Source organism: Suillus discolor (assembly GCF_016758755.1).
Source record: "Suillus discolor strain FC423 chromosome Unknown F5147scaffold_22, whole genome shotgun sequence".
Classification (NCBI taxonomy): Eukaryota; Fungi; Basidiomycota; class Agaricomycetes; order Boletales; family Suillaceae; genus Suillus; species Suillus discolor.
In genome coordinates, this window is record NW_024541269.1 from 581042 (window position 1) to 603687 (window position 22646).

At 47.5% G+C, this 22646-nt stretch overlaps 10 protein-coding genes across 10 annotated transcripts; 5 read left to right on the top strand and 5 right to left on the bottom strand.

Annotated features, from left to right (window-relative positions):
- Positions 1-460: 460 nt before the first annotated feature.
- F5147DRAFT_772844 (uncharacterized protein) lies at positions 461-1384 on the top strand (the record flags this gene model as incomplete). The annotated part of the gene is made up of 3 exons (XM_041441389.1): positions 461-649; positions 700-1014; positions 1079-1384. 3 exons carry the CDS (start codon positions 461-463, stop codon positions 1382-1384), a joined length of 810 nt encoding a protein of 269 aa, XP_041293867.1.
- A 266-nt stretch (positions 1385-1650) lies between these two features.
- F5147DRAFT_652170 (uncharacterized protein) lies at positions 1651-3068 on the top strand (the record flags this gene model as incomplete). The annotated part of the gene is made up of 4 exons (XM_041433601.1): positions 1651-1906; positions 1956-2158; positions 2210-2398; positions 2445-3068. 4 exons carry the CDS (start codon positions 1651-1653, stop codon positions 3066-3068), a joined length of 1272 nt encoding a protein of 423 aa, XP_041293868.1.
- Positions 3069-3287: 219 nt separating this feature from the next.
- F5147DRAFT_652171 (uncharacterized protein) lies at positions 3288-4073 on the bottom strand (the record flags this gene model as incomplete). The annotated part of the gene is made up of 5 exons (XM_041433602.1): positions 3288-3416; positions 3478-3561; positions 3647-3727; positions 3787-3884; positions 3971-4073. 5 exons carry the CDS (start codon positions 4071-4073, stop codon positions 3288-3290), a joined length of 495 nt encoding a protein of 164 aa, XP_041293869.1.
- Positions 4074-5745: 1672 nt separating this feature from the next.
- F5147DRAFT_575267 (uncharacterized protein) lies at positions 5746-7136 on the top strand (the record flags this gene model as incomplete). The annotated part of the gene is made up of 2 exons (XM_041431263.1): positions 5746-6187; positions 6241-7136. Coding segments are annotated over 2 exons (1338 nt in total), but the record flags the coding sequence as incomplete, so codon positions are not given.
- Positions 7137-7725: 589 nt separating this feature from the next.
- F5147DRAFT_652173 (uncharacterized protein) lies at positions 7726-8369 on the top strand (the record flags this gene model as incomplete). The annotated part of the gene is made up of 2 exons (XM_041433603.1): positions 7726-7925; positions 8015-8369. The coding sequence occupies 2 exons, from the start codon at positions 7726-7728 to the stop codon at positions 8367-8369; spliced, it is 555 nt and encodes a 184-aa protein (XP_041293871.1).
- Positions 8370-10908: 2539 nt separating this feature from the next.
- On the bottom strand, positions 10909-12446 carry F5147DRAFT_575404 (uncharacterized protein; the record flags this gene model as incomplete). The annotated part of the gene is made up of 3 exons (XM_041431270.1): positions 10909-11052; positions 11105-11288; positions 12082-12446. Coding segments are annotated over 3 exons (693 nt in total), but the record flags the coding sequence as incomplete, so codon positions are not given.
- Positions 12447-15408: 2962 nt separating this feature from the next.
- On the top strand, positions 15409-15941 carry F5147DRAFT_652175 (uncharacterized protein; the record flags this gene model as incomplete). The annotated part of the gene is made up of 3 exons (XM_041433604.1): positions 15409-15471; positions 15520-15856; positions 15910-15941. 3 exons carry the CDS (start codon positions 15409-15411, stop codon positions 15939-15941), a joined length of 432 nt encoding a protein of 143 aa, XP_041293873.1.
- A 1742-nt stretch (positions 15942-17683) lies between these two features.
- F5147DRAFT_691181 (uncharacterized protein) lies at positions 17684-18248 on the bottom strand. Its single transcript, XM_041437123.1, has one exon. It carries the CDS (start codon positions 18083-18085, stop codon positions 17696-17698), a length of 390 nt encoding a protein of 129 aa, XP_041293874.1. The 5' UTR covers positions 18086-18248; the 3' UTR covers positions 17684-17695.
- Positions 18249-18566: 318 nt separating this feature from the next.
- On the bottom strand, positions 18567-20573 carry F5147DRAFT_836520 (uncharacterized protein). Its single transcript, XM_041444004.1, has 5 exons — positions 20493-20573; positions 19716-20444; positions 19577-19667; positions 19189-19514; positions 18567-19137 (listed from the first exon to the last, which is right to left on the bottom strand). Exons 2-5 carry the CDS (start codon positions 20100-20102, stop codon positions 18886-18888), a joined length of 1056 nt encoding a protein of 351 aa, XP_041293875.1. The 5' UTR covers positions 20103-20444; positions 20493-20573; the 3' UTR covers positions 18567-18885.
- A 101-nt stretch (positions 20574-20674) lies between these two features.
- On the bottom strand, positions 20675-21667 carry F5147DRAFT_691194 (uncharacterized protein). The gene is given in 3 exon segments (XM_041437124.1): positions 20675-21256; positions 21316-21418; positions 21422-21667. 2 exon segments carry the CDS (start codon positions 21416-21418, stop codon positions 20751-20753), a joined length of 609 nt encoding a protein of 202 aa, XP_041293876.1. The 5' UTR covers positions 21422-21667; the 3' UTR covers positions 20675-20750.
- Between the last annotated feature and the right edge of the window lie 979 nt (positions 21668-22646).

Sequence of the window (22646 nt, forward strand, 5' to 3'; positions counted from 1 at the left end):
CAATTGTCGGAGCATGCAGTTTATAGGATCAATTGGTCAAGCAAAAAGGCATCATGTGGGCAGAAGCACTTTTACCAGTCACACACTTCGACACGGACGCATTCACCAAGAACATGCCTCACATGCCTAGCCAAGCTTTGTGAGGCGAAGTCCACCCTCCAGTCAATTTTCTATATATCTGAGCACATGACACTGTTCATTGACTCATCAAATTCAAAAGAAAAACAACGCAATATGGTCCATTTACCACATTTGTGATCCACAATCCCCACAATTTAGCCAATGACATTGTTTGGGATATGTGGCATCGAGAATTGGGTCACAGCTTATGATTACTTGTGGCCACATTACCGGATTGAGCTTGTTATTGTAAATCACCACAATAATACTTTTGAAGCTCCGACCGTATAATTAAACAGTGTCTGAGCTGACTTTATCTATCACCCCACCGCAACCAGTCATGACTGATCATTACCAAATGCTCCATAAGTCTGCTGCCAGTAAATTTTCTATCTGGGATGCAGCGGAAATATTCGAATACGCCACTTCCCGATTTACCGTAATTCATATTGAATTAATGAAATATAAAAACCACCACTCCAGCTCATATCAGCACACATTCGTGAGACACATCGTCTGGGAAGCGGAGGTGAGTTTATGCAATCGTCCCTGGAGAGATTTACTAATAGGCACTGGTAGCGCTTTGTATTTCCCTTTGTCAACATCTGCGCAGCCATGAATATCAACACGACACTGCCGGCATATCTGAATGAGGTTATCTTGCTCATCACATCTTTCCAGACCGAGCCGTACTACGATCACAGGAAATTGTTTGCCACATTCAAGGCATGCCCGCATGAGTCGGCAACCCATCCAGTCGACGTCAATCGGGTGGTCCGTGACTATCGCCATGCTTGGTGGAAGCACAGGTTCGACCTTGCACCGTTCGATATGCCTCTTCGGATGTCCGTTGCTACAGTGAAGGAGCTGGTGACCGGCCACTTTGCTCAGTGGGTGAGTGATTTTTTTTTTTCAGATTATGATGTCATCAGTATTTCTTACTACATTCATGCATTAGCCTAAAATGGCCAGCATGGTGCCGACACCAATTACGCACGCCCGCAGCGATGATCCACTCCTGCAACAGCTGCAGGTTCTCCGGGCCGAAGTTTCCCGTCTTGGTATGGAACTCAGCCGACTCCTTGTTACTAAGCTGGATGCCACAAGGGAGGCTGTGGCTGCATTAGATCATCTAGAGGATCCTGTAGATGAACTTCGCGAGGCAATGGTAGCCTCCCACACAGCAGTTGCAATGTTGCAAGGGCATTACGACAATGGCAGGCAGGGAGGACCTTCATCTGTTGAACCCTTTCCCTATCTTTAATTACTTCCGCATTGATATTATGTACAGTCGTCGAGGAACAACTTCTCCATTAGCATATTTTAATGTAGTGTCTCTCTTCCATATGTCAATATCCTGCCAACGATAATCCCATCCGGTTATATGAGACATGTGTGGGTTTGATCAATTACATTCATAAAGTTGCATCTCGGCTCACTGTGTTACATCACCAAGATGGCTGCCGCATGGCAAATTGTATTTAAGATGCACGTTTTCTTGAACAAGACCTGCGCATCTCCCTTTCCATAATGATATCGCATGAGTACTGGGAATCCTACCATAAACAGCTTGGTGCCCTTGACCTCGCCTGTCATCCGACATCGTTCATCCCCCGGGATTGGGCCCTTAATGTCGCCGATATAGCAAGTGAATGGGTTGAGCAGCAGTTTGCAGCCCATATCGCAGGCAGACCGCTGGTGCCCGCGCTGCTGGAACTTGACCCGGAAACTATGGTTGCTTGCGGACAGTTGGCCTCTGTGCTGGCAGAGGCCTATCAACACCCCGGTAGGCTAAACCGTACATGTTTGGTGTCAGCAGATTGTAATGTTTGTAGTAAAACTGGATATCGATGTCATCCGGTACAACGAGGTGTTGGCCAAACGGGAGTTGGGACTGAATGATTCACACGAAGAAGCATTATTGGCGAAGTTTCCCCCCGCTGAGCGCCTGGTGTTGGAACACCCGTCAGTTGTGATTGATGCTGGCTATTGGATAATACTCTGGTACCTTCTGGGTGCGCTTAACTGGTCGGTGCAGGTCAGTGCGGGATTGCACTGAAGCTGCATAATGCTAATGGGGAGGACGTAGCGTGATATGTACACCGCCACAATCGGGATGGGCAATCTATTGAAACAGAGCATCACCAGTGGGAAGACGTCCACGGGACAGGCGAGTAAATGGAGAACCCACGCAACCAATTTTTATGCCTCCCAAGAGCCGCAGTTAAAGCCCGGGTGCATCAATATATCGCCTTGCTGGTTTCAACAGGGACACGAGGTCTGTTTGAATTTTCTGTACTCAGGAAATGTCTAACATCAAACAGCGTCATGGGCCCCCGCCTGTGAACCCGGAAGATGGCTTTATGCCCGAAGTCTCCGCTACCTTGAAGGGCAACAGGAGCCTGTTGGTCATCAGAGATATGCAACGTCCAGGTCTCGTATCTTCGGCCGCCCTTCGTGTAATGCACCCGCAGTTATACCGTGCATCTATATCCACTCATGTAGAGCTTGGGCATTGGGTGGCCAAGCAAGGACTGGATGATATGTGCAGGTTCCTTCAACATTGGACATCCATCTACACGGGAGCGGCAATCATGTGTAACAGGAAGTCGCTGAGCCATCAAGATCCGAAATGCCCCCCGGAAGGTTTCGATATCCTTACTTGCATAGGCAGCTATGGCCATGGTGTAATGCAATTGACCAACTTGGGCATCGAGCTCGCTTATGATCCGGGTGTTATGGTTGGCTATTCTGGCCGGCTCGTGAGGCACGGCGTTCAAGTTGCCGAGGGAGACAGAATCGTCTGGGCTTGGTTTATGTGCGATAGCGTGCATAATTATGCTTGGACCCCGCGTACAGAGTATGCAAAATATAATCTCGTGGACTTTGCGATATACCACCTAGCCCAATACAATCAGGCAGATTTCATTCGGTACCGCACATTGTAGTTCATTTTTGGTCGATGTCGCCTTCAAACAGACGGACAATATGGCTCATGTGACATTTTGCGTCGCATCTTCTCGATTCTTAAATGCACCATCGGTCATATCCGAGAAATAGGCCTTCGTCATATGCAGATGGACATAATGATACTTCATGATATTTTATAGGGTTGTCTTTGTTTTCCTTAGTCAAATTTTCACTTAGATATGATGTTTATTTGACTTTCATGACACATTCGGTAGATGATCCTCAGATTGCATTTGCCGGTTCACTACGACAGGATGTTCTACCGGCCAGAGCACCAACATGTACATCGATGTCCCGATGGGGATGATTATCAAACTCTTCAGAAGCTGACAGAATGCATGTCCATAGTTTCGGATGAGTCGCTCATGAGGATCCGGTGCGACATACTATCTTGTCAACTTTCGGTGCACTACCTTGGAAATGCAGCTGTCCAGATGTGCGATACATTCTGACACGCTCCGCCAATACAAACTTGATAAGCAATCAGTTCAATGCTGGCACGTTCATCCCAGTGGAAATTCACTTTACCATATCATTCAGAGAGCCGATAATGCACCCTTGTCTCTTCCTCCCGGAAATTCCTGTCATGGGCTGCAGAGTCTATACCCGCCAGATTTAAATCTTTGTCTGACGCTGCCTTGGACGGTGGGAGCACAATTGAGTTCAGGATTCATATGCAAACATCATCGAACATACGTTTACCAAGATAGTTCCGGTGTGAACTTTGTCCTCGTCAGTCAATTGGAACTTCTTCTTCCTCTTCCGACTTGGGTCCATCTGCGATAATTGCTGACCTGTGGCGCTGCATTTCCGGGTTTCTTCTTGGCACCCGCCACAAAGATATTATGTTTGATGGGGAGGTGGGGCGGAGTTTGCGCACGCGCAGCCATTGTGTCTGGTGCTGGTGATACAAGCTCTGGTTCCGTCGCCCTCGCACCAATCAGATTGTCGAGGGATTTACCGGATGGAAGAGCCGATGGCATAATGGGGTCCGTTGCTGATAGGACAGCGGTCGCAGATGCTGCATCTTGAGGATCCAAGTTGGTAGGGAATCGTTGTATGGGAAAATGTCTTACAGCGGCCGGGTTTTATTTGAACCCTTCAGTTGTGGGCATTCCGACAACTGTGGAGAGTCAGATATGTGGACCGGGTGTAAGGCTGTTGTAGAGAACAACCACCGCTACCATAGGCTAAACCCAGTGGATCTACATCACGAATAGCCGATCCACCATTGCTTCTGGAAGATCCTGTACGGCTGTCTGGGTATCCGACGCACCATTTATGGGTGAGAAGTGGATTAAGGCCTGCTGTGCCTATGGAAATTTCGTCATAGACCGTTTTACCCCTTTCTGGGTATCTGATGCACCATTCATGGGTGAGAAGTGGATTAAGGCCTACTGTGCCTAGACAATTTCGTCATAGACCATTTTACCCCTTTCCGGGTATCCTATGCACCATTTATGGGTGAGAAGTGGATTAAGGCCTGTTGCGGTGCATGCAAACTACCTCTGATTGCGACAACAGATGCACCACAACAGGCCTTAATCCACTTCTCGCCCATAAATGGTCCATCGGATACCCGGAAAGGGACAAAATTTCCCAGGCACAATGTATTCTCACAGAAAATCAATTTCCCGGTCACGGGGTGTTGCTGCAGCAGTGAGCACTCACTGCAGTCACCACTCGAGACACTATCACTCTTGTTGTCAACGTCAGATGTCTGGACCGCTCCGCCTGAACCTCAACTGCATTGTCTTGGGCGATGATCCTCGCCATATTTTCCCAGTCGACATTGAGCGGACGAAGACCGTTGGTGTGCTCAGAGAGGTCATCAAAGACAAGAAAAAGCGACAATTTGAGAGTGTTGACGCTGACCGTCTTGATATATGGAAGGTTAGTGATCTGATGCCTACGATTGGCTGTTGATAATCTGATATTTTGGAAGGTCGACCTGCCCATCAACGAGACGATTGAGCACAATCTCAACAATCTTACACTTGACCCAATGAAATCCCTATCACCTGTGGATGAAATGGTCGAGATTTTTTTCAATGCTCCTCCGCACAAGTATCTGCATATTATTATCCAATGCCCGCCTGCCGGTGAGTTGTCCTTCAATATTGCCACCCTTTCCTCACTGATTGTGGTCTGACTTAGTGTCTTCCGGACCGCTCCACCTGAAACTTAACTGCATAGTCTTCGGCGATGATTCTCACCATATTTTCCCAGTCGACGTTGAGCGGACGAAGACTGTTGGTGACCTCAAAAATGTTATCAAGGTCGCGAAGAAGCCAGAGTTTGACCATGTTGCCGCTGACCATCTTAAGCTATGGAAGGTGAGTGATCTGATGCCTATGATTGAATGTTAATAATCTGATATTTTGGAAGGTCAAGATCAATTTGAACGATATACACTTACACAACGCGATCATAGACGGAGGCATCGAGCTGCACCCGTTAACCAAGCTGTCCGCTGTGTTTGTGGATGGAATAGAGTGTGGATGTATTCATATCGTCGTACGACATCCTGCCGTTGCACGACACATTCCAGCTGTTGATCGGTGAATTGCTTATCTCAAGAAGGGCGCGGGTACTCCGTCGGCCGGTGCAAAACCGTCCGCATTCTCTACAAAGCAGGACCAGCAAGAGTACCTTTGCAATCGTCCTCGCAGAGCCGCGGACCCTGTTCCCATTACTCTTCTCGAGCCTATCTTCGCCGAGTTCGTGGATGATTGTCAAAATCATCAACCAACTGTCCATGATAATGACTTTGTTTTGCAACTTTCGGAAAAGATGGCCTCCTTCTATCCCAATGAGCTCACGCGGATGAATACATTCCGGCAAGTGCTCTGTGACTACGGTATTATACTCAATGCTTCTATGGTCAGCTCGACAGGATGTATGACAGACGGACATATTTTGTCTACCAACAGACAGTTTGTGCTGATGATAATTGAGGGGAAGAACGAGATTGGAAGTGGCGCTGCCGAACCATTCATGGAGGCGATGTTGTACTACCGCAAGTTTATGGAAGACTCGAAGATTGAGATAGCGAGGCTCCGGTCTTTCATTCCATGCATCCATATCATTGTCTTCGGTTAGTTCATTTCACCAGATTAATTGCTAAAGCTTTTTATTGATCACAACTAGGGGCATGCATCGGCTTTTCAGGCTCTGTTTTCACTGAAAAAGTCCAGTCCGATGTCCTGGTCCCTATCATTCCTCTGTTTTGGCATTTAACAGACCTCCACATGCAAGTGATGGCAGCTCGTACTTTCAGGGCTCTCAAAATTGCCGTCAAGAAACTTACAAATCTATACTCCCGTCCAATCCTGTCCCTCAAACCCGAATATCCATATCTTAAATGTCCTTACCCTCGGAGTTATACCAATTCCACCGGTTTCATTCAGGAATTCTCGTATGATGAGACTCAAATCCTCAGGGATCGACTTATTTTCTTTGGGGAAACCGTCGGCGATGCGGCTGGGAGCAAGATATGCATCAAGTTTGTCAGGCACTATTCCCCTCAGGCTCACGAATTCTGTGCCAGCAAGGGGAACACCCCCAAACTTATTGCCTACAATTCTTTACCCGGCGGCTGGAATCTGGTGATTATGGATGCCCTTGATATTGATAATGATTGCCTTCCGCAACGACCTGGCTCATATCAACTGCTCAGTGAGATAGGTGTTTTGGACCGTCAGCCGCTGAAGGAGACCATCACCTCTCTCATCCAGGAGTTACACAATCACAATGACAGCTACGTGCATGGCGACCTTCGAGATACCAATTTCATTGTGCGAGATGACAAACACTTCATGCTGCTCGATTTCGATTGGGCCGGACCAATCCAGAAGACACATTATCTTATGTATGTCAATTGGAAGGATATTCGACGGCCTGACGGTGCGTGGGATGGGCAGAAGATTGTGGCGGAGCATGACTTGGATATGCTGAATTATCTATTTCATCCTGAGCAAGATGTTCGGGAGCCAGCTGCAAAGCGCCGCCATATATTTGGTGAAGGGTCGCTGATGGTCATTTGATTCATTTATAATTTGTTGCATCACCAATTTGCTTAATACCAGTCTGTTTTTTTATCATAAAGCTATCATACAATGACTTTGGGAGAATGGCGACATAGATTAGTATCTGTTGTATTGTAGCTAGCCAATTCAATTATTGCCGATGACACACACCTTCTCACAAGTCTCAGTGAGGATTCTACCATACATAAATGGAATACATGACCTCATCCTCAGCAGAGGCAGCGATAAAATGATCTCAGAGAGTACCTCACAGCCGTACGGGATCTTCCAGAAGCAATGGTAGATCGATCCTCAGCGGAGGCAGTGATAAAATGATCGCAGAGTGGACAGTACCTCACAGCCGTACAGGATCTCCCGGAAGCAATGGTAGATCGGCCTTTCCTGATGTAGATCCAAAGGGTTTAGCCTATGGTAGCCGTGGTGGTTCTCTACAATAGTCTTACACTCGGTTCACACATATGACTCTCCACAGTTGTCGGAATGCCCACAACCGACGGGTTCATATAAAACCCGGCCGCTGTCAGACATTTTCCCATACAACGATCCCCCTTCCGTACACTGTGAATTGCAACCAGTCCTATCAGCAATGGACCCCGTTATGCTGCCAGCTCTTCCATCCGGCAAATCCCTCGACAATCCGATTGCTGCGAGGGCGACGGAACCAGAGCTTGTATCACCAGCACCAGACCCAACGGCTGCGGGCGTGCAAACTCCGCCCCACCTCCCCATCAAACACTCAATTGCAAGATCTATTTACGGCGAGACCCGGATCCACCCGCCAATCGGGTTCGCTTGGACTACCGGCGCATGTTTTGCCAATATAGTCTCGAGACCCATTATGACCGATTTTCTTCGGTTCCGATGGCCTGTATCAGGGTATTACAGCCCATCCGTTGCCCAATATGTGTAAGATATCTGGTCCCATGGTTTTGGGCCGTCAGTCAGGCCCGGGTGCCACAGCCTACCGATCATAAGACAGGATGCACCTGTCAGCCGGTCACAGATACAACGACACACCCATCATTGTTGGGGACATTTTGGATTGTTAGGTCCACATCCGGGCCCATCCACCGCAACTGGGTACAACGACCTGTGCATCATTGGCAGCGATGTGGTCGAGTTCTGGGGCCATCAGCCAGTCTCGGATATGAAGGCCCAACCATCGTCGATGAGGACCTAGGTATCGGTTCCATCTACATCTGGGCCATCCGCTGGTACCGGGTACAATAGCCTGCCCACCGTTGGCTGGGATGAGGTTCAGTTCCGGGTCCATCCGCTGGCTCCAGGTACGAAGGCTCAATCATTGTTGGCGAGGATCTAGGGATAATCGGGTCCATATCTGGGTCCATCTGCCTGTACCGCGCATGACAGGCTGTCATTCCCCATCCGAGAATATTATGGGCCCAGCCGCCGGTACTGGGCATGCAGTTCTGGGGTCCACCCGGCCCTTCTATGGCTGGCCCACTGGTCCCTTGTATTGACTCTTACCCCAGTCGACAACACAATTCATTGTTATACTATATGATGTTGGCCCACCCGCCCACCTGGGCAAATTCACTCCATTCCCGCCCCTTCCACAACCCCCATCTATACTATACCTTAGCATTCCATCTCATTGCCGTTCCGTCACAACACATCCATCCTTTCTGCACTGACGCCCACACACATTTTTGCAATATACTTTAGTTCTTACACGATTGTAATGGTCACTTCATATCAATCCCACCAAACGCCCAGCTCCCAACATGGCTCTGTAGATGAAGACTCGGGTATCTTAACCAGTACACAGCGGGCACTGCTATGGAATATGTTGGCTCTGATGGGTGTGGAAGTTGGGATCAGTAATCTGCACCGGCTGCTCAGAGCGCAGACGCTCCGGCCACTCCTGTTCGGTGGACTGATTCGATTTGATCGCATCTTATCTGCCATATTGGATAAGTTGATCTGAGTCGTGTCCGAATGATACTGGATCTCTGTTGTGGTATAAATTCGGTAGCTGAACCAACCAACTGCTCATGCAAGTCAATACAAAGCTATGTTGTGTCGGCCGGAGCATCCAAACTGGCATTGATGTCTGTGTCCGGAAGATCCGCCATCAAGGACTGGATGTGCGAGTAACATGATTACACACACAAGGGAATGCAACTGTTCAGATGTGCAAGATGTCTGGGACACCATACCTATGCGAATCCGGTATTCACAGCATTGGTCTGGTGCCGTCCACTGGGCTCAGGTGCCAGCCTACCCATAATTAACGGAGGACATGCCTGTCGGCCAGTCTCGGATACAAAGTTGGTGAGGACCCTTGGGAATGGTCATGTTCACATCTGGGCCCATCCGCCAATACCGGGTACAACTGCCTGCCCATCATTGGCGGGCCCATCCGCTGGTCTCGGGTATGATGGCCCAATCATCATTGATGAGGACCTTGGAATGGTTGGGTCCATATCTGGGCCCATCCGCCTGTACCGGGTATAAGGGGCTGTCATTCCCTGTCCAAGAATACTTTTGGGCCCAGCCGGTACCCCAGCACACATCCTGGCCCAATATATTAATGCATGCTTCTTCTGTATCCCTCCCGGTCCTTCCATGGCTGGCCCACTGGTTTATTGACTATTACCCCAGCCTACAAATAATACTGCATGATGTTGGCCCACCTGTCACCACCGAGGATTGCCTTCATGGCTGGCCCGCCCGCCCTATCTGCGTATGGGCTGACCTAGGATGGCCCGTCTAACTGGGGAGATTCTCAACCTTTGGCTGTCCGTCTAAGTCAGAAATAAAGTACTGAATTATGTGAACACAGAGCATCTGTGGACAATCGGTAAGTCTCCTTTCAGCATCTGATTAAAAACTTACCTTTTCTGCTATCCCAAACTCTTCCAGGACCTTTTGAAATGTGTTTGCGAGCTCTTCGCCAGTGTGAGACTACATCTCAATCAGCAAGTGTTACGCACTCAAATAGATCTGTTAGGCGGAGCCCTAAGAGGGGCGTCGTCCGCTAACGTTCGTGACGTAACCGGAAGGATCCGGTATAGCAAGTGATACTGGCGACGACGAGTCGGCAGTGATCACAGTACGCGGGTGTCACGTGACTTGGTAGACGGATGTCTAAGAAGTCACTCAAAGTAAGGACTGTCTTGTCCGTACGATGAGGTCGATCGAGATAGACTTAGCCGCGATGAGCGACTAAGAAAAGATACTAGAGACTGAAGCTGAGGGGGCTTCAGAGGGAAGTATGTTCCAGGGAAGATTGAGTAGATTCAAGTTAGAGAATCTAGTACAGAGTGACCGACTACTTATACTAAGTGGAGAGGGTTAAGGGCAAGGCTACCGCACAGTAGGTAAGGGTAAAGGGGAAGCGAGAATGGTATAGGTGTGCTGGCATCAGAGCCGGATTAGTGGTGGGTGGTCGAATGTGGAATGAGACCGAGAAACGTTGGAACGGACCAACGGTAAGAATACAACGTGCGGGAATCCGCAGTCAGGGGAAACAGAAAGAGGAAAGCCACATTGGTGGCACGAGTCAGACCGAGTCATAGGTCCGGGACCACATTGGTGGTCGAATCAAGGGAGGAACGTGCGTGCACGTGCATAGAGGCGGGCGATGCGAGGGACGGGAACGGTCCCGAGGATCCGGTCAACGGAAAGGCGGTAGAGGAGGACGAGCCGGTAGATGGTGAGGGCGAGGATGAGGGGAAAATGATAGGGGGGCCACGTGACCGATGTTACTTGTAACAGCAAGCCAGTCACGTGCACGGTAAGTACTTCAAACCTTTGGCACCTCAACTATATCTAACGGAAAACTTAGCAGTACACCATTGTGCTCCAAGTGCACCAAAAAAGTGATGAACGCCCTGTGGTTTGTTGCCGTCCAGCCGTCCATGGTGAAGTTTAGCTTGCCTGCATATTCCTGGTGCGTCGTTAATTTTTTTCTGTCTTTAATTCAAAGTTCGCGAGCTTACCTTTGTCATCTTAGCAATACATTCATGGGTGCGCACGAACACCACTCGAACGTCTTGGGTGATTGTACTAGGCGAAGGTAAGTAATACTCTGGTCTTCCTGTTTTCATCAGGGACTGAAAACCCTGGTCTTTCACAATTTCAAATGGGCGCAGGCTTTCTGCCACCCATTTGACTATTTCTGCCCTAGTATTGACATCTGTTACGTCGACTGTAGGTCGGCGTGTGCGAACTAGGATAGGTCTTCTCAGCGACGACTCGAGTGAGTCTACTGAAGCTGAGCGTGGTCTAACCTTGACGGAATGTCAAGGGTTCCTCCGGCGATCTCGGTAAGACGGCGCTCGTCGAGATGCAGGGCTAGCGGATACGTGCTAAGTCGTATGGGGGCGACTTAGAAGTGCGGTCTCACACAAGGAAGCTGGTAGGCTTAGATGAGCAAGTTCTGGGGATGAACCTAGTAGATTAAAGTGAAGTATAATCTACAACAATGTGCCTACTTATACATAGTGTATGTAAGCGTTCAAGCTCAGTCTATAATCTATAGTATATCGCTAATCTAAGATAGCTAGACATGAGGTTTAGATAAAGTACATGAGGCTTAGCCTCTGATCATACATGCAGCGCCAAGTGCAGCTGCGCAATCAACAGGAGGCGCATGGAAGCGCTCCGGATCTTCATGAAGCGACATGCCGTATACATGCGCTGATCTAGGGTGTCCATGAGGTGTACAGCCTCCATGGATCAGGTACAAGGCCGTCTAGGCCAGGGGCAGGGTCATAGCGTCAGGCGGGGTCGTAGCGCCATGAGGCGGGGTCATAGCGGTCCAGACCGCTATCTTTCTAGGCGCAGGCGGCGCACCGCCGCGCGGGGAGTCTAGCAGAGCGGGGGCAGGCGTAGGGAGAGCTGGGGCTCTAGTAGGTGTTACAGATCCCTGTAACAACATCAGACAAGACTTCATGGACCACCAAGACTACTATACCTTGTTTCGGCGCGAGTATGTTGACGATGAGAGTACGCCACTTGGCCTTTCCCCTTCCGCTCAAACGATGCGGTAATTGATCCGTTTCGTAGGAACCCTCTGACTATCTTAGTGCGTGCCTCGTTCGCATCCTTGGCATTATCAGCAGCCATGAGAACGTCTTCACCCCAACATGCCCTCACATGCTTCCGCATATTCCCGGTACTTCGTGCATCCTTTTTGTCGAGGTATCGACGAACAGTTGCCTTGCAGCTTTTGCCGAAGCACTTAAACTCGTGTGCGCGCCGTCCTTCGATGATGACAATGCATGGCTTGGGATTGAAAAAAGTGTACACCAGTGAGATCCAATCTTTCATTAACCTCTCTGATATAATTAACACCGAAATTATTTTCAAATTGATTTAGCTCACTTAGCTCATCCTCAGGGCTCTCCTCTTTATCGGTATCGGACAGCTCATCATTGTCGGCGTTGTTAACACCATTGTTGCTGCTCTGGTTGGCGTCGCTGATCTCGATGGCATCTTCATACATTGCAGCCTCCTCTTCCTCCGTTTGGATGACACTTTTGCAGGATTGTGTGGGCTTAGTAGGGACATCTTCTGCAGGCGGAGATGGTGAGAGTGGTTCTGTGTCTCTATCTTTAGAGCTTCCGCTGATTCGGTTGGGTTTTGCCTTCTTGGGCTCGCTAGTACTGGTCATGCTGTTCGCATCATTCTTCCGTTTCTTGCTGGAACCCTCAAGGGCTGCCTTGGCTTTATCTGTCAGTTTCGTTATCTGTTTGCTCATAGATCCGAACATGTTGGACTTGGGTGTGTGATTGGTAGTAGGCGTGACAGGCAATATAATAGCTATTTGTCTTTAGACTACAGATAAGGTTTGAGTCCCTGACAGCTGTACAGTAGTGAGCTCGGAATTTTCCTTTGTAGCGCACAATTTCAGTTGCTAACCCACAGTGAGGGTGCAGGTAAGGGTATGGGTGCCTCGAAAACCAACCCCCACCCATACCCCAGTGGTACCCATACCCATGACCCGCACGGGTTACCCATACCCGTGCAGATCCCTATGCATACATGGCAGCCCATTCCATAACATCACTATCAGCATTTACCAGAAGGATCCTCATAGGAGTAGAAGTGCCAGCAACTTGAACCACTGAAACAGTGTGTCTGTTCTGCTGATCCACTACCATGCTGCTGATACTGTCCATTTGCCCATCATTGTCCCCCCCATTGAAGGTACCACCATCAATCCTACATTGACTGTTCTCCTCTTCAGGCACCACTGTGATTTCAGTGTCCACAATCATAACCCTCTTCTTTTTCAGGCGATGTTGACCTTCACCAAGTTCAGGTCATTTGCACTTGCCACTATATGTATCAAAGTACAATGGTTCCACGAAGCATACTGCAGGTGCCATTAAGGTGTGGTCTCGTGCAGCACGTCCTAGGCATTGCATCAATATACAAAGTGAGTTTATATATCCCCATTGGATGACCAATCTGATATCCTGAAGATCAAGGCCCTGCAATATCAATGTCAATACGTGAGGGATCTTCGATATGGCCGTGAGTACTCACCATTCCCGCTGCATCAGTACAGCAGATCCCCCAAATCTCGCCCTTTGTCAGCTTTTCCATTGAGTCCAGCCGGAACTGCATTGACATGCCTGAATGGAACCATATGATATTATGCCAAAGATGTGCAGGCAAGTCCCTGCATAAGCTATTGCAAACCCCTTCCACTTGATCTCAAGAATTTATGAAGAGCATGAACTTCTCAGGTGGTGCACCCTCCTTGAGCGACAAAATTTGGGCAAGGTCGTAGTATGTGTTTCATGGATACTTCATCTCCTGAACCATAAGATGAATATTTGGACGGTCATTTGACCGCACAATTTTAGCAAGGTTATATGACCGAATGCAAAGTTTGGACTGGACGTCTAGGAGGATGTGTGGTGGCATAGTTGCAGACACAGCATGAAATCAAACATGATTTGGAAGATACCATTGAAGATTCCCCAGCTCACTATACAGTGGTCGAAAGTCTTTGCCCCATTCACTGATACAATGGCTCTCGTCAAATGTGATATTGAAGAGATCATCTGTAAATGTTTGAGACTTCCAAAGTTTTTTGAATCAAGCATCTTAAAGTATTTGTTCCGGGCTAACAGCAATAACTTGGTACTTCAGTTTCTCTATGTCCTGACGAATATACGATCAGACTCGTGTAATATTAATGTTACTGTACGACTCACTTTAAAAGCCTCGTCTGTTGCTGTCTCCGCACATATATCAAGGGCCAGAAACCCATAACCATTTGCTTCATCTTGGTTCTTCTTGCTGAGGATATTAAGTGGGGTAATAATAATGGTTATTCCACCATTGTTGAATAAAAGGGGAATCCAGAAGGTAAGAGTCTTTCCTGAGCCAGTGGGAGAGATGGTGAAGACATCTTTGTTCTCAAGCTGGTTGTGAGCCGATTGGAGTTGCCAAGTACAAGGAGTATGTAAGACCCAGTTTCATTTCTGCAAAGCTCGGTACTTTGACTCAGACTCGGCCACCTGATGATGACATCAAGATACATGACTTAGAAGATGCTAAGTCTCAGAAAGGATTATCCATCACATCACTCAGTGACTCAAGGGAAGGTCACGCTATAGATTTTCAACTAATACTCCCATTTCTTTTGGGATATGTCAGCACGTTCGGAAGTCTTTTTCGGTGGGACAAATACAAGCAAACTTCGCGCCACTACGTCGAGTCCAAAGTTGCGGTGTTTGAAATAATGTTGTACATGTTTGGTTTGTGGCATTAAGTAATAGTATGAAGACTCTCACACACCCGCCGATGGTTTGGAGTCTGGGTCGTGTCCAGTGACTGCTGTTCAAATCACCCTTGCTATTATGATCAATTCAAATCATTTTCCCCGTCATGTTCTTTTCCTCACGCTCTAGGTCATACACCCCATTGAGTCCGACACCACAAGAAGTCATTGACTCTGAGAGTGATGACGATTACAAAGCAAAGTTGCATGAAACTTCACGAACTGTGCTTGGACCACTGGCCTCTTGTCATCGTAATCTTCTGCACGTTCCTCAACCTGTTACTGATATCTACCCCTGCCTTTCTTCAAGACTCTTCGGTATCTTCAGACAAACTTATTACTCGAAAGAATGTCCACCTTCTCCGTCGTCCTTCTCAATATATGCGGTTCGACGAGATCGCACGGACGTCGCCTCCCATTCCGAGAGAGTTCACAAGTTTTCCCGTGTCTGTCAGCTTGGTGGATCATTCTGCACCAAGTCATGTTTTCAATGACTATCTTGCCATGCGCACGACCCGTGCCGGCACAATCTCGCCTGATGACCGCAAAGTTCACGTTACACAATCTGTCAGTTTATCTTCCTTTTTTGTGTTCTATAGACTGACGGAATAAAAGGTTTCAACAATATTTCAATTCAGGGCGATCGACTGGGGCATGGAAAATTGCGAATTGCACGTCGCCGTTCCGCCTATGGACCGACCAACGACGCTTGCTTTATATCGTCTCAATGCCACTGTACCAGTTGATATTTCAACGTTATCGTTTAATGTACGACCACCACAGGTCGCGAAACTTGATAATATTGTGCTAGGGCAAGACAGCTTGAACTGGCACAGAAAACTTTCTTGTATAACGGACGACGTCCTTGTTTTCGAGTTGGCATGTTCGGAGGATGAGCCAAGCGGTAGCTGCGATATAGAATGGTGGCAGGCTCACAAGGACACTGCACCAGGTCAGTGCTCTACCACTCTATGAAATTCGCTGACGGCATAATTGAACGTTTAGCTGTCTACATGATCCAGCGTTCCACTGTATAACTTGATTTTCCTCGCATATAGAGACGAAGCATTTGGTTTATTTAACAGGTTTCAACATTTGGTTATAATCCTGTATCATCCTACTTGCCATCAGCCATCTTACTCGTGTACTCGCGAATGCGGATAAGTCCCACTCGGGCGTGTGCAGTATCAACACGTCGTCACGGCACATTCCGGCAGGTGAATACATGATCCACCGACGATCACGTACGAATAGATTCATGATTTAAATGATTCTATGTGAGCATCGTTACGTCAAAACTTCTGATGGCAGAACAGACTGAACGGCACAGAACGCTTTGCGGTATTTTCCGCGGTGGAAGCAGAGAGAAATGGTGTCACTTCTATCATATCTCCCCGGGGAGTATATTCGCATAGTTTGAACCCTAAAAGCTGAAGCACCGTAACCATTACAGGAAACTTGCTGTGGGCTACTAGTACCGTTCAATGCTTGATGCGTACTAGTACGGTCGTAGTAAGCCGACTCCAGTCACCTGCTGCGCGTGCAATAGGAGCGCCGAATTCCATCAAAGTATAAGTTCACGAGGTGAAACGAACCACAGCTAAGAATATTTTTTTTGAGTAAAACTAACGTACTCCGATTTGACGATCAAGTCAATTGAATAATGCTCCGAGGAGCGTGATGGCCGTTGGTCACGAACTGGTATTTAAAGAACGCAACTCCCAATTTCATTTTAAGACGACACATCTTAACTACCATACCTCATCAACATGACCGTGCCTAACATCAGCAAACTCAGTTTCTATGTTCTACTCTTGTCGGTTGCCTTCGCACAGATCTTAGCGGCCAGTGCGGCAGAGAACAACCTGGAGTCTGATAATATGGATGATATAATTGATGGTGAGTAGGTCCTGGTGATTATGTGGAGCACGACTGATAACTTGGAGCTTATAGATGCGGGATTTTGAAACCTAAATACAGCTGAAAGATTGAAAGTTGACGCAAAGGATGTATTAGTACATGGGCACATTGCAGGTGACATTGGGGGTAGAAGACGTGTAACATCGCGAGTACGGGATTGTACTGAATGCATCACGAGCCTACCCGTTACTCTATTCGTGATTTTGATTGACGGTCCACTCGGAGCCTAAACATCAACACTTCAAAACAAAATTCATCGGCAATCTCCTTATCTCTGCATATACGGGATGCTCCAATATTATGTAACTGAAACATGTTTTCAACTATTTTTGAGCAACTCCAGCGTGGAAAACAAGCTTTAAATTTGAACGTCCATAATGACACACATGGTTCCAACTGTTGTGGCTAGTACTGGCAGGCTGCAGCACACCATCGCAATTCGCAAGTACCTCTCAAGAGTCTCACCCTCTGTCGATATCAAGTTTCATCGATTCATCTCAAGCAGCCATTGTCATGAGTCTTCACGAGAGGCTAGAGCGTGCATTCTAACCTCAATAAATAGGAGATTCATCTGCATGGCCGCAAGCATCTAACTATTTGCTAGTAGTCAGCACCGAGTTTTGGTGTTGATCGACTCCGCTATTTAATTATGGACGTTGCAGCTAGCCGCTCTGCTCGACTCGGACTACATCTCAAGATATGGCCATATCACTTGGCGTCTCTATCAGATGAAAATATTCATTCCCTGGCTTTTCTTCGCTCTGGCGTTTCAGATGTGCCATCCGTTGGCCTATGTGAGTACAATTGTGTGTATACTTCAGTACGCACTGTATACTTACAGTGTGCAGTTTGTATTACACGTTCAAACCTCCTACACATCCGAAGTCATTCCATGTAGCTTATCCACCTCCTCGTAAACTTTTGTCCAGTCACGACAAACAGTCTCGTATCCCCTGACGGCAGACCCCACGTTATTTACGACCGGCTCAATTTTGATGTTGGGGTTACACAAAATCGATTGACGAAGATAATTCATGCAGTGACGAGTAACCGACGACGGGGGGCGCATTTCTGCGTAGTTGTCACGGATAATTCCCAGGCACTTGAGCTGGTGAAAGAGTGTCACCGTGTAAATGCGACTTTCACCCGTCTCCGCATCTTTGATAGGAACGGTATGTCCTCCCCGTGGAACGAGTTTCGCAAACTCTTCTCCACCCTCATCCGTATCGGCGCGGTAGTGTGCTGTTTGGTCTATTCGCATCCATACTGGTTCTCCGAAATCTATTTGAAGGGATAGATCTGATGCGTGGAATCGTCAGTCAAGCCTTCAGGACACGCTCGAAAGCTTTGTAGTACCATGGCTGAGAGCAATTCCTTTGAAAAAACTGCTGCCGGACAACCGAGGCCTTCGTGCAATAAGATTGGCAAGGCTGATGCCTACGACTGTGGCGAGTATTGCTTTAAGAGCAAAGAAAAGTCGTCTCATCACTATGTGCAGGGAATCGCAGAACTTTTGGCGCTTAAGATTCAATTACAGGTAAAGTACTAGTAGCCCCGTGGCAGTACGCTAGTATAAGGTATGATTCTCGGATCGATCCGTCAGAGTCACCGTATCGTAATGCGGAATACGGTCAATAGCCACCTGTACAATTGATGCCATGACAAGATACAGGGACTCATCATCGTGGGGTTGCTTCGGATACAGATCACTGCGTGGCTCGGAGAAGCATTTAGGTGCCGTAGAGTTATGGAAGGCAAAGGTTAGCGTAATGAGGACCTCCGGTGAGGCAGTCCATCAATTACTAATGACTTACATGCATGCGGATAGTTTGAGCGCATCAACTGCATGATGATTCGGACACTGATACGTTATCTTCTATATACGCCGGTCAATATTCATGTGCTTCCATTGAACAACTACACTATTTAATGCAAGGTTTCGTTATTTTCAAAATAATTGTGTAGTACAAATAATCCTGAGGCCGGTCCATCGTCAAAGTATACTAAATAAATATTTGGTTTTACATGTACTCTGACCCGTAGTATTCTACAATTGTTATCTCAGTAGGTATCCAAGCGACCTTCCTCAACAATTGCTTCCGCTGAATCGTGGTCATTACCCTTGTAGACTGCATGCGCTTCAATGCCAGAGGAACCAGTGAACGTTTTGGAGCCATCCCGCAAACTGTACCCGAAATCACCCATACGGATTGCTTGCACTGATGGCTTCGAGGCCATGACCCTGGACATGGTGTCCTGAGACCAACCCTTTCCTTGCGCGACCCGGAAAACTATGAGCAACATTGCAAGCATCTGTGGCATGTCATAAGCAACGCGAATGTCTCTCTAATTGGCAGTGCTAACCTGAATCTGAGGTAGCAATTCAATAAATGATGCAGAGATGGGATTTTTCAGAAGGAAGAGTACTAGAAGTGCCAGCGAAAATGTGGAATAAAGAGCGGCAGATTCGACTATCATCGCAGCAATCGACGTGTACTGAGCACCGAACCTAGAGCCAAGAGCTTTGGTAATTCGATGACGATATGTGAGTAGACGAAGTACGATAACGATCGTGATGATGATGTTCAGTGCGAGTGAGAGGCTGAGATATGGAGCGGTGTAGTTGATGTTAGTCGAGGTGAAAAATGGGGAATTGCTGGTTAATTGAAGCAGCCACATTATACCCATAACTAATGGATGCGATGGTGAGCGTCCGATACAATCAAACAGACATTGAAAGTAAGCAACTGACCGATGGATGCAGCGAACATCAGACAAGGGAACAACATGATGATCCACACTGGTACCATACACCCTTTGTAAATTACTATGCAGCGCCAAACCTGAACAGATTAGCGATAACATTTTCAACATCGAATACCTCTACTCACGACCAATCCATCTGAAAGAGCCATCATCAGAAAACCACAGACGTTTCCCACATTGTCCACAGGAATGCCGAACATGGCATTCTCAAATGCGTTTGGACCGCCTGGATAATCGCGATATTGAATGAATGCGAATTGTGTGAAATCAGCCAGCGATGCCATAAATAAGGTGCCGAGGATAAAATCTATGGTGATGTATATGAGTAGAGGCAGGCTCTTTTTGTAGTTCGTGCGGGTCATTTGCCGGATCAGGAGGTGGAAGCACATAAAGAACAGTGTAACACCAATGCCATATGCAATGGAGCTGGCCACTGTCCCTTGCAACCAGCCTTTCTCTGCGAGAAGGGTTTCAGACGATTCGTCCGGTGTCCAACTAGAGTTGAGTGACATGATAGATCAGATGGCGAACAGAATAACCTGAAGGATCCTCAGGCTTCCGGAGGAGTAAGGAGATATCTGGGGAGAGTGGGAGCGAGTCGCAACGATGGTGTGAGCCGCAGTGAGCACCTCGTTAAATAACACCATAACGTCACCGTTGCAGGTGGATCAATCCGCATAGAATCCTACTACAATTGCGACACAACCGGAAACTTTCAATTGACCGAGCATTTCCTCTTCAGGAAACGAGCCATGAGACACATGTTTAAAGTTTGAACGGTCCACGGAATTGGAAGTCCAGGGAGATCAAAGGGAGATACGACGGTTCCTCCCGGCTGAGCTCCGAGTCAGAACCTAAGTGAATTATCAGAATAGACTAGTAGAATTTTGGGAGGAACTTACCTCATAGCACAGCATCGATAACAGCCTCTATTGTCAAAGTCTCATTTGGTCACCACCTCCGACGCGCCCCATAAGTTGATCTTCGAATGGCTGAAGTTACAGGCAACGTAGATTTACAAGTCGGAGACACATATATATCAAACTTGGTACAAAATCGTCGGCGGTCTCGCTTCCGGTTATGATCCGTAATATAAGACAGTACTACTAGTAGAGACTGAATGTTCGAATGGATTGAAGCATACGAAGTAGCATGTCAATTCAATTCCAATGCGCCCTCCACTGCAACCACTTCTCGTGGTACTCTTCAGATACAGAAATGGCCTTGCTCCAGTCCCTGCACACTAATGTGTCCCCCACTCTGTCCTTCTCGTAATCGACTTTCAGAAAGTCTCCCATTTCCAGCGTATGTGCAGAATCACACATAAGAGTCTGCCGAAGATAATTGAGACAGTGATGTGCGTGATGATAATTGGTCAGGGGTTCGTCACGGTTGTAGTCGAGGAGAGCTTCTTGTAGTATCCATAAACAGTGAAGCTGATGACCGAAGACCAGCACGAAAAGTCGCTGCTCTGGTCCTAGATGGGTGCGACTAACTATTTTCGGCCAACTTGGGAGGCTCTCCCACTCCAGTTGGGATTCTGTGTCAGATGCGTTTAGAGCAAAATGCATACTCTCGTGAAGAGTCATCGCGACGGCTTCATGGGTGAGATCGACAGGAAATTCCCATGGGTAATCGTCAGCAGCGTAAGTGTATTCTATAGATTCTAAAGTGCGGAGGTTAGTCTATCATGTTTTTGCTTCAACACGTATGGGAGGTACTCGCGATGTTCTGCCGGTTTGAGTCGGTTGTTAGCATGCCACATGGTGGCAAGTATAGTAAGCATTCCGAACATCCAACCAACTGCCAGTTCTACGCGAGACATCATGGATACTAGTAGTAACGCAAGTTCTTGATTATTAAGTATTAAGCCCAGTATCCTATATGATTAGCACTGCCAACTAATTCGCCATAGCCCTAAAATACTTTACCACGGTCAAGTTAGAGCTCCTCGTGGATCTCGCATATGGACTGGTTGCACAATTGTCCGGCGGACGCATCACGGTCAAACTTGTCCTTTCGTATGATTCAATCAGCGCATGATTGTGTTGAGTCGAGAGACATTTCTAAATATTTGTATACCGCAGAAATTGTTAAGATGCGGTAGGACGCGGAATAGTACGAGATAAGGAGATTGCCGATCAATTTTGTTTTGAAGTGTTGATGACTTTAGCTTGCAGTCGGAGAATGGATTTACCGATAGAAGGAACTAGTACTGAGTCGGACAAGTCACAAGTCGCTCCTTCAAGTTCTGTGGGCTCCATGGTGGCGTTGCCACATGATGGACGCTGAGCGCTGAGCGCTGATGGCCTGATCGCAGCGACACATGATGCATGATGTTAGGCACCTAGGAAATCATTAATCACCGACGGATAACAGAAATGAAATTGAAATGCAACGAACTGCTTTTCCACTTCACCCATGTGGCAACCAGGCTTTGTGGCATCATGATCTACTGCCATCTCCGTCATCCTGAAAAAATCATGCATCATGTACCATAAGGTAAGGTTATTTCTCTGATTAGCCTGGATCACGCAGATATTGTTGAGTGGTTCCAATCCAACTTGCGAACTTATTGCTGACCATTTCGGTCGTGGCAGCAACTGCATTAAACAGATTTCGCTCAAGTCATGTTATTTTCAAAGTTAAACCGAAAGTGACGGCATGTCCTTGCACGGAGGTGCTGTGCATCAGCCTTGTGGTGTTGGATCCAAAAACAGTACAAACCTGTAGGTGCCGTCATCCCGGCCTTCTGATGAGTCAGTACTACTCTGAAACCTTTACCGCCTCACGATTAATACAGCCATGGTAAGTCCGCATCAGTCAATCGCTGTGCACCGTATTTGAACGCCGACCTTCATCTTACCTTTGACAAAAATACTAACTCTAATCCCAAAGCAACGTGCTTCAAACTCACTTAGGTAAACCCTCGCCGAGCTGATGTATAAAAGGGCCCGACTACAGTTTCATCTGGCACACAAAAACGCATCGATTTAACCAACAAATCTTAGCCAACAGTATCATTCAATACAACCATGATCCTGCCCAAAATTAGC

What these genes read in the sequence shown, in the direction of transcription:
- F5147DRAFT_691181 (XM_041437123.1), bottom strand. Translation starts at nt 18,085, where the DNA reads ATGCGAATAGACCAAACAGCACACTACCGCGCCGATACGGATGAGGGT.
- F5147DRAFT_836520 (XM_041444004.1), bottom strand. Translation starts at nt 20,102, where the DNA reads ATGTCACTCAACTCTAGTTGGACACCGGACGAATCGTCTGAAACCCTT. An exon ending in CTCTTTCAGATGGATTGGTC is followed by an intron (nt 19,668 to 19,715) that starts GTGAGTAGAGGT and finishes TAATCTGTTCAG; the next exon opens with GTTTGGCGCTGCATAGTAAT. An exon ending in GATGTTCGCTGCATCCATCG is followed by an intron (nt 19,515 to 19,576) that starts GTCAGTTGCTTA and finishes CGCATCCATTAG; the next exon opens with TTATGGGTATAATGTGGCTG.
- F5147DRAFT_691194 (XM_041437124.1), bottom strand. Translation starts at nt 21,418, where the DNA reads ATGATGTCTCGCGTAGAACTGGCAGTTGGTTGGATGTTCGGAATGCTT. An exon ending in ACTCAAACCGGCAGAACATC is followed by an intron (nt 21,257 to 21,315) that starts GCGAGTACCTCC and finishes TCCGCACTTTAG; the next exon opens with AATCTATAGAATACACTTAC.